General features: G+C 42.1%; 1 protein-coding gene across 4 annotated transcripts in view; it reads right to left on the bottom strand.

The window, feature by feature from the left end:
- Nucleotides 1–10,146, bottom strand: part of Gpatch2 (G patch domain containing 2) — a 162,509-nt gene that overhangs the window by 41,767 nt on the left and 110,596 nt on the right. For 3 of the 4 annotated variants that reach the window (XM_013519850.1, XM_013519835.1, XM_005374711.2), the window contains 2 exons: nt 6,624–6,663; nt 3–73 (listed from right to left, as the gene is read on the bottom strand). In XM_013519850.1, the coding sequence (XP_013375304.1) occupies nt 3–73; nt 6,624–6,663 (111 nt within the window). The remainder of the gene's footprint in view (nt 1–2; nt 74–6,623; nt 6,664–10,146) is intronic. The other variant, XM_013519852.1, reaches the window with a different exon arrangement.

The following is a 10,146-nucleotide window of genomic DNA, read 5'->3' as shown; positions in this document are numbered from 1 at the left end:
ACCTGCTGGCTGTTTTCCCCGAACAGTTTTTCTTGTGTCCTCGTTCGGCTCGGTTATCTCTCAGAAGTTGATGCTACACAAAGTGTTAAGACAAATTGTAGAAATGAATATATTTCCATTATGTTATTCTGCAAGGAGAAAAATACTCTTCCATTCAAAGGACTGCTAATTTGTCCACTCTGCATGCCTTTTTCTCCTAGTGGTCTCAAGCATTTGCTCAAGATGCCACTGTCACTGATCCAAATGTGTCAGTGGAAGCTGGCTGTCCGGTGCGTCCCGGACGGTGACACTGCTGGGACAGTCAGGTGACAGAGCCCAGGGCTGCGTGTCTGGAACTCAGTTCTGTTCCTGGGCCTCACGGTGACTCATCAACGGCCCATGGCTTTCAACTGCGACATTTTTGAGGTGTGTCACCTGTGCTGATGTGAAAATGCAAACAGTATTTTCTCTGTACCTATTGGCTTACTGGTGTAAGGAGACAAACTTAAAACATCTGTCAGAGAAATTACCGGCTTGGAAATATATAATTAGGAAAAAATATAGATTTGATTGCTCCTCCAAATGCTTTACCATCGACTTCTCTTTACACTTGCTTTACCCTAACTGCAAAGAGAAAAAGGTCAACACTCTTCACGATGTGCTCACCGTAACCGCAGCTTATCTTATTCATGCAGTATGTGATTACATGCAAGACTGGGGTAAAAAAAATTTCTGCAGTATATCAGAAATTAACCCTAGCCAAAATAGGATTCTTAAAAATAATAACACAAGATAGACCTGGGTTCCAATCCCAGCTGGGTCAGTAACTCACGAGCCACTGGGTTTCAATAACAGCTTTACCATGTTCAAGCTGTGTAACCTCAGGCCAGAGTACTTAACCTTTCTAAGGCCCCCATCTCCACCTGTAAAACAGAGATAACAATACTGTCTACTAGAAGGCTGGCGAGAGTATTAAATAAGATAAACCGTGTCAAACGCTCAGCACTACCACAGGGACACAGGAAGGCGGAGGGTACGGCTGAAAGGCCACGACCGTGGCTATGGTTACGACCACCGTTACAATTAATGAGCTTGATTGTCCATGAGTATTGTCTGACCGGTATCGATACATTTTCATGAAGGGTGACTCATTTGAACTGTTCATCGGCGTCATTTAGAATCAATTATTTGAATTATTAGAATCAATGATTTCATCATTTTGGAGAAGTAAAAGATCTTAGGTTACCAAGAAGACAGCTAGATCATTCTTTCATGAAGGTCTTAACTGTACGTGGATCTCAAACTTCTCCTGAATATCTCTTTCTTTGCATCCATCCACACTGCTGTCACCCCGGGGCTCACCTGTACTGGCCTCTCAAACGGCCTCCTCCAGCCACGTCCCCCTCCAGCTCCCTCTGCACACTGCAGCCGATGTACGCTAAGATTCATCTTATCTCGTGAGATAAACCCCCAAGCTGCACAAGGCTTTCCTGGATCTGCATAACTGGACTGCATCCCTAAGGTCCAAATACCCTATGCTCCACCCCTGAACCTCTTTGCTAAGGGGTGGACCCCAGCCATACAGGTCCTTTTAGTCTGGGTACACACCATGCTCTCCCTTCTCTCGGGCCCTCTGCTTCAGATACTCAATTTGCCTGCATCGCCCGGGTTCCCCGCTGCTTCTACGGTATCTTTTGTGCCCAGTAAATGTTTGTTGAATGAATGAATGAATGAGGTCATGAAACACGAGTGAGATCTGGTATCTGAGATGTAGCTGGAGCCATATCTTATTATTCCTCCTAATGGAAAATAGCAAACGTTTATCTTAAGTCCTTTAATCTGAAAGTGTTTCCATTTAGAAACACTTCGTACCATGAACATTAAATTGCTTCTGGAAATAAAAAAAATTAATTACTTTGGCATTTCTAAGTCTATTGCCTTTAAGAACATATATACAAACCAACATTTGTGACACAGATAGCTAGAAGAAAGATGATGAAATCTCTACCTCCGTCTTAAATTAATGGTAGTTAATTAACTTCCCGAATTCTAAGATAAAACAGGTATTTGAACACTTTTCCTAAGTTTGGGTTAAAACAGTTTAAACAGTTCAAACCTCAAATATAGTGTCCTGAAATACAAAATAAGTCCATGGCTTAGTTCTGCAAAACGCTGCCGTAAGGAGTGAAACCGGACGAGCAGAGAAGTCACCACCTAGGTCAGTGATGGCGAACCTGTCAGGGCCTTCAAAGGTAGGAAACAGCCGGCTGCGGCACACGTGCCATAGGTTTGTCACTACTGACCTAAATGAGCATAAAGGAGATGACATCTTCTCTGCACTCTGATGCTGCAGCGCCAGTGTTAGACTTACATAAGGGTGTGTTTGCCTTCAGATTAACAGTTTTGATTGACTTTGTATAAAAGAAGCAACACACACTGGAATTACTTAACGCAGTGCATCTACGTTAAAAAGCCGGCACAAAATCACCTCAGTTTATCAAAGAAATTATAAATCTGGGTTTTGGATGCATCTTTGCAATTTGAACACGAAGTGCAGATAAAAAATACAGACTCAGGACTCTGGGTCATGAATCTAACAAGTTAATACATGAGCTAGCTCTTTCAAAGGGCAACGATGAAAAACATTAATCCAGGGTATTACTAGAACCACTGAAAACATATTTGTATTTGGAAGATTCCCAACACATTTCCAAAAAAGATGAAATCCGATTACGGATTCACAATAAAAGAAATAAAAATTCTTGATCTTTATTCATATGAGCAAAAGCAGCCCATCAGATTTTGAGAAATTCTTTTTACTGGTAATTGTTCTGTTTCTGGGACTCCTATCAGTGTCACAAGCGAGGTCACTTTTAGGGTTCTGACTCAATTGATGTCATCTTGGATTAAAAACTAGAATTTCTGAATATGGTGCGAAGTGCTTCTTACCTTCCAACTTTCAGATAGCTGGACTTAGGCCAAACGGAGATGCAATTCCCTTATTAGTGACCTGCAGATGTATATTAAAAAATGACTCATATAAGAATTACGTTAAAATCCATAAATGTAAAACCTAGGCACACAGTTTTAAAAAGTGCTGAATTAAACCAGGCAGGAGAAGGGTTCCTGGTGGATAATGGTTTTTATTGTTACAGAAAGAGAGCTAAGAATTCCCGTTGCTACTGATGATCGTTTTCAAGATTATTACAAGTCTCAAGTCCCTGCCATGGCGGGACGAAGCAAAGAGAACTCTCATTCTGCAGCACCCCTTTCTTTACCACCCTATTTGGACAAGGCATCAGGCTCAGGAGCATCGCAACTGGCAGCCCCTTCTCGGCTGATGACTCAGACATCTGGAAAACAACGTGCAGTCTCTTCACACTTTGCCTTTCAGGGTCCTCAGCATAAAAAGGAGGCTAAGTAACAGCCAAACTATGAACCACGACTCACTACGAGACTCATAAGCTCAGTCAAAACGTCAAACCATAGATGCTCAGGGACGTAAAGTGTCAGGATTAAACAACTCCTCCCCACACACACTCCACAAATGTGTCATGCAGTCTCCTCAGCCCGCTTCCTTCTACTCCTGAACTGGCTTTGGAATTTCACTTTTGTGGCCTTCATAACGCTGTCTCTATGGTTTTTCTCAAACATTCATCAACATACTCTAATTTCTGTTTCCTTGCCCACACTATAGCTGTCTTGCGGGAAAAGCCAAGTGGTTTTCACAAATATCTCTTTTGCAAACACAGAGAGCACCTACTGGCTGATAAGTTTCTAATAGCTGTGTAATAAAAGGCCTGATCTCCACACAGGATGTTAACAGAGATGGGGTAAGCCCTAAAGAACAGCCAGAAAGAAGAGTCATAAAATGGGGAGAAGTACTGAAGGGTAGTTTTTCAAAGAAGCAGGGTTAAAATCATCACCTTAAGTTGGTTAGCTGCTGTAAGAAAAAGAAAGGGATCATGCATGATAAGAGTCATTCATTCAACAACACATTGAAGGATTTCATAATTCTTCATGGTTTTGCATTTCATCCTTGGGACGTAGGTTTCGCCAATACTTTGCTGTGTGATAGTTAGGTCTAGTGTGGAACTAAGAAATGATTACCTCCCAAAAGGTAAGTACTGCATACTGACATATACATGTAGGTACAGCTGGTCTTCATTATTCAGATTCCATATTTGTGAATTCATCTACTTGCTAAAACTGGTTTGTAACACCAAAACCAATACTTCCGGTGGTTCTGCAGTTGTTTGAGGATGTACTCCTGAATCTGTCATCTGAAAAGCAGGCTCCTGGCTGGGGTCCCTGAGGGACACAGTCTTGTTTCAGCTCTCAGACTATAAACAAGTGGGTTTTTTTTGTGGCCTGCTGAGCGCTCTGCTTCTTGCACTGTTACGCTTTTGTCGGTCACTTAACTATTTACAGTGGGCCTGAAGTATCGTGTTGAAATTCTGCCTAGTGATTCAGGCCCAGAAGGCTGTGATGGGCCACACAAAGCAAACTCACCTTGTTCACGCATGAGTTATACTGCCGTGTGCCCTGAGCTCAGTATTCACGAGCCAATGTCCTGTAAGCTGGGCATCTTGAAACAAAAATATCCACAAAACAAGGCCATGCACTGATTCCTTGGCGAAGGTGTTACGAGCAGAGACTAGAAGGAACCTAACCCTGTCCTTCCCCTAACAACGCTGGCCCAATATTCAGTACTTTAGTTCTGCTTCTACTTTCTGGGACTAACTATTCCATGCAAAGAAGCTATCTGTATTTATTAATGAATAACTTGTCTCTTTAGGATAAAAGTCTGAAATGGGCACCAAAATGCAAGCGAAAGGCTGGTTTAAATACTAGTTAGAAAGATTATATAAAATTAAAAGCAACAAAAAGGGGGCTGAGAGTGTAGCCCAGTGGTAGAAAGCATACTTTGCATTGTGAGGCCTGGGGTTCCTTCTTTGTAAGTTATTAGCTATTACTTAATTTTTTTTTTCTTCAGAAGGTGCTGGAGATTGAACCTACGGCTTTCCACGTGCTCACCTAGACCTCTACCATTGAGTTAGATCCCCAGCCCAAGCTATTAGTCAATTTATAACTGTACAATAAAGCTTGGCTAGAAGCCAAAGCTTAAATTATACACAATAATAGAAAACATAAATTTGTAACATCATACTAGTAGTTCTGAAATTCTAAAGGTTGGTGAATGAGCTTTAAAAATCATTTTTGTAATAGAATATATCCAGATGCAACTTGGTACACTTATTATAAGCAGAATCTTACGGTAAACACCGTAATGAACCCCTGGGGAAAGCAGAAAGTCTAATTTTTGCATTTTGAATAATAAGATAAACACCTCATAAATGTAACAGCTGTTTCCAAATTTGTAAGAGTAGTAGTAAACATTATACATAAATGTGAGAAGTCTCTTTCAAGGGGCAAATTCCTCTAGTGGAAAAGGCATGATAACAAAACCATTATTACAACTAAATTTGAATTTGCAGGGTATTTTTCTTCTAATAGGCTCCTATGTATTTAGCAAAAAGTATAGGTGATTGGTGGTGAACCTATGGCATGGATATTATTTGTTTTTCTTTTAAGACAAAAGATGTTAATGTATGAGTTATTTTTTCTAAACTAAAACCTCAGTATTCATGTTTAATTACAGTGTTGGCACTCTGGAATAAATAAGTGGGTTTTGGGTAGCAGTTTGAGCACTCAGTCTCTAAAAGGTTTGCTATCTCTGGTATAGGTTATAATGAAGTATGTGACGCTTCCCTTTATCAGTTAAGGGAACTAGAGCATTTGCACCCAATCTGAAACTGTTACTCTGATACAGACATCAAATATCACCAGTACACTAATGTCATTAACCACTATTACCAAGTACAACCATCACTTTACCACCGACCTCCCTTCTGACTCCTCAGAAGAAATGACCTCCAGGAATTTGGTGTTTACCATTCTCATGCATTTTAAAAATACACATTCTTATAGATCACTTTATTGAAACAGAACTTTTATAATTCACAATAGGAAAAAAAAATCTTGGGAGGATTCAAACCCTAAAATGTATATACTTTAAAATTTACCACATATTTAAGCCCTAAATTACCTTAGCTTCAGAGTGAACTGTTACATTCAAGAAACAAAGAACGGATGCTATTTACTTAATATGTGAAGACAATTGAAATGAATATCAAGTTCTTGCAAAGTCAGCTAATCACTGTGCATTCATGAATACCAGGGAGACATTTCAAAAGATTCACTGAGAGACATAATGTAAGCTTGTAAGACACTTTTTAAGTGTCAATAAAAATATTCTCATGCTGGCTGACCTTACGTTTAAATACAAATGTAATTTTAAGCATACACACTGCTTTAATACCTTAATTTTGTGAACACGATTTGTAAGTAGTAGAGCCCTCCCAGCCCATGCACTGCAAGGGCTTCCTGTGGAGGTCCTGGCTGTGGCTTGGGAAGGTGGCTAGGGAAAGCTGTGGCTTACTGAGGCCACGGTTTGGGCTGTGTAGGAAGCCCTGGAGCAGTGAGTTTCTTTTAAAATACGCTGGGGATCTTAGTCCTCAAGGAAGACACGCAGACAGGTTATCTGAGAGAGCAACTTCCCTTTGGAAGGGACCATCCCTTACCTGGCCGTGCTCTGTCCTGGCCCCGGGGCCAAACCAGTGGCTGTAGAGAAAAAGAGAGAAGGTGTCAGCTGGAACCTTCCAGAAAGCGCCCACCTCGCCTGCTCGACCTGCACGAGCTTCAACAAATTCATTCGCCATCAGCAACAGAGCCTTAAATATGCTTTATTTTAATGGATATTTCATGTAATTTTAGACTTACACCAATTTTGACAGAAATGTAAGAGTGCTCATAACCTAGTAATTTTCAATTTAATAAGCAAACTGAGTTAGAATTACATTTCCATTTAATTATGTTAACATAAACTACTGGGACTGCATTCATTTTATGAATCAATCCTGGTTATAAAATCTACAAATGCTATCATTTACCACAACTTAATTATAGCATCATTATAACAAATTATGACCCTTTGATTGTTGGAGTTACAGAGAAAAGTTAAAAATACAAGATTATTCTATGCTGCAGCTCTGCCCCAAGGAAACAGAAAAAGCCCTTGTTGTACATTCTAGACCAAGAGCTGCAAACGCTTCCCACCTATTCCTTTCAGTTATAACACTCACACTCTGACTGCAAACAGTTCAACATTAACAGGACAACGAACGCTGCACATGGAAGCCTTCCCTTCTCCAGCGGGCTGAGGTTCCTAACACACCACACCTGGAGGGAGTTGTCACTATCCCTGGGCATCAAGGGCTAGGACATTAAATGGCCCACAGTCACAGGGAAGGACACAAATATTGCTGCTAATGGCATTTACTATTTCAAGGACAATCCTTTTGAGTATCTCTAGGGACTACGCCCTCTGTAGCCACAAGGCATGCACTATTTCCCATCCACACGGAGCCCTGTAAGGTTATTCTCAGTACCAGGGCCAGAAATGAGGGTCTGGATAGCAGGGCACTCGCCCCGTGTGCTTCCCGTGCTGTGCTGCAGCAGGAAGGAGGCGCCTGGGGGGAAGGGCACACCTCCAGGTCCTCTCTAAGACTTCTGTCTGTTCTCTGGTCTCAGCGGCACCAAGACTGGGAGCACACTGTGTGTATGTGAGAAGGCCCGGTGTGCGCTCTGACGGTGACGTCTGCCACGGTCACAGGCACCGTGCACCCTGGCAGGGCCGGGCCCGCGCTGACACGGGAGTGGACACTCGCTGCTATCAGTAACTGACGTCTGGATTCATTTCCACCTGGAAACAAGTTATGCCCCGGTGTTCCACTGACAGCGTGGCCAAGGTACTTCTCTTCTGTGATGGATTGTGGCTGTGCCCTTAAGTATCATTTCAGAAAACCAAATTCATACCTCAGTTTAAAGAGAAACAAAAAACTGAAAGGACTAAAGAGAACAGTCACTTGTTCCATCTATTCTGACTCCAAAACTCTGTCCGAAAAAAACCACTGTCCGCTCTTAATGTAAATGCTAAATATAATGCTGTATTTTGAAAAACATATGGCTATACTGTTATTTTGTGATGAACTGATTTCAGATATTAGGGATTGGCTTCTTGTCATAAATTTAGCTCTCTCATAGCTCCCAGCCTCTATTTCCAATATAATCCCGCGTTGACCAATTATTTAGGAGTAAGGTATTATGATCACTATGTGAATACTTCTTGCTGCTGCGTTTTTCTTGTTTCTCTGAAGGTTGGGATTTGTTCTGTTTTCCTCCCCGGCTGCCTTCAGTACCCACCGGCCCGCTTCATTGTTAGGGGTGTCACAGCCTGAAACATTAAGGAAACCTCTGAAGTGCATCCCACACACACATTCACCCTCTCCCTGGCCCCCAGAGGCCTCCTGCCCCGCACACCCCGTCCAGATCCGCCCTGGCACTTGGTCTTCCCTGGGCATTCGTGTCATCTCTGTCCTTCGCTGGACCTCACGTCCTGTAACCGCACATTCTCAGTCCCGCGCCCCTGTTTACTGCAGCTCTCAGACTCTAGACACAAGGCCTTCGTTAGGTGTGTGGTTTACAAGGGTTCCCAGCCTGTGGCTGCTTTTCCTCCTCTTAAAAGGGTTCTTCGCAGAAGAGTCGGTGTGAGTTTTGTAGAACAGGCCGTGCGTCTTCCACTGACCTGCTTTTGCACCTCTGTAAGAATGCACTGGCCATGCTTGTGTGGGTCTGTCTCCGGGTTCACTGCTCTTGCCTACTGGTTTTGTGTGTCTAACACTGCCGCTGCCACGTGGTCTGGGAGAATGTGAGTGTGTGTGTGTGTGTGTGTGTGTGTGTGTGTGCAGTCTTGAAGTCTCGTAGCATGATTTCTACCATGTCTCTCTCTCTTAAAAATGGTTTTAGCTATTCTACTTCTTTTGCTTTTTCATATAAACTTTGAAATAATCTTGCCTACATCTATAAAAAACAAAACAAAACAAAACAAAAAAAACCACCTTACTGGGATTTTGCCAGGAACTGCTTGCTTTAAAGCCTGAATACCAATTTGGGAAGAAGTGTGAGATCTTTACTGTGCTGAATTTTCCAAATCCATGAACATAGAGTGTCTCTTCACATTTTTAAAGTCTTTGATTTTTTAATCCTTTTTACCTTCCCTTTTATCTTTCATCTCTTTTACTAATGTTTCCCAAAATTTATGAAGAGAAAATGTAAATACTCAGTAAAATTGAAGGAATGTTAGAATGATATATCCACTAGCTACATTCTACCATTAACATTTTACTACACTTACGGGTTTTTGTTTTTTTTTTGAGGCAGGGTCTCCCTATGGAGTTCAGGCTGGCCTCCAATTCACAGGGATCCTCCTGCCTCAGCCTCCTGAGTGCTAGGTTATGGCGTGAACCATCACACCCAGCTTATTACTACACTTAGTGTTAAGGTAGTGTCAGTCTCTGTACATGATGTCTCCTTATGAACAGGTACCTCTCCTCCTAGTCATCTGCCTTGGTCTCTATGCTAAAGGCTTTTCTCAGTGTCTGCTGATCTTTAGTCCCCCATTCAATATTCAAAAGATAATATAAAGCTAATCAGCAGAGGAATGAACAGGTTTACCCACAGGATGATCACACAAGTTGCTCTTCACAGGAAAACCTCTAAGTATTATTATCTGTGGTCGTGTTTTTTTTTTTTTTTTTTTTTTCCAGATAGGTGCATTTGTTAGGTGCGACCTACTAGCTCTGCTGGATGTTCCACTCTGCTTTTACAACTTCAGCTTTCCTAAGGGGGAGAGAGGGTAAGCTGGCATTCCCCTGGGTAAGCAAACACGGAAGCTGACATTCCGTCTGGTGGGTGGGCAGGAGGCTGCAAGCACTTTCTTTCTCTGGACATTGATGGAAATCTCTACTCATCTGCATTGTCCTGCCCTCACCTGTCACTGTGTGTTTGTAACCTTTTCCTTCTTTCCAGTGGGATTTGGGTGGGAAGACTGAAAATAAATGTTTAGAGCACCCAAAAACCCACGAGACAGTGACATCACCACAACCACGGAGGGAGAAGTTTCAAGAAAGGAACTGTCACTGGTGTCAAATGTAGAGAAATCCATCTGACAGGGAGCGGCAAACCCAACTGGTGGGGTCACAGATG

The sequence above is a fragment of the Chinchilla lanigera genome, unplaced genomic scaffold, assembly GCF_000276665.1.
Source record: "Chinchilla lanigera isolate Chin_1 unplaced genomic scaffold, ChiLan1.0 scaffold00005, whole genome shotgun sequence".
NCBI lineage: Eukaryota > Metazoa > Chordata > Mammalia > Rodentia > Chinchillidae > Chinchilla > Chinchilla lanigera.
This window is presented reverse-complemented; position numbering and strand designations above follow the sequence as displayed.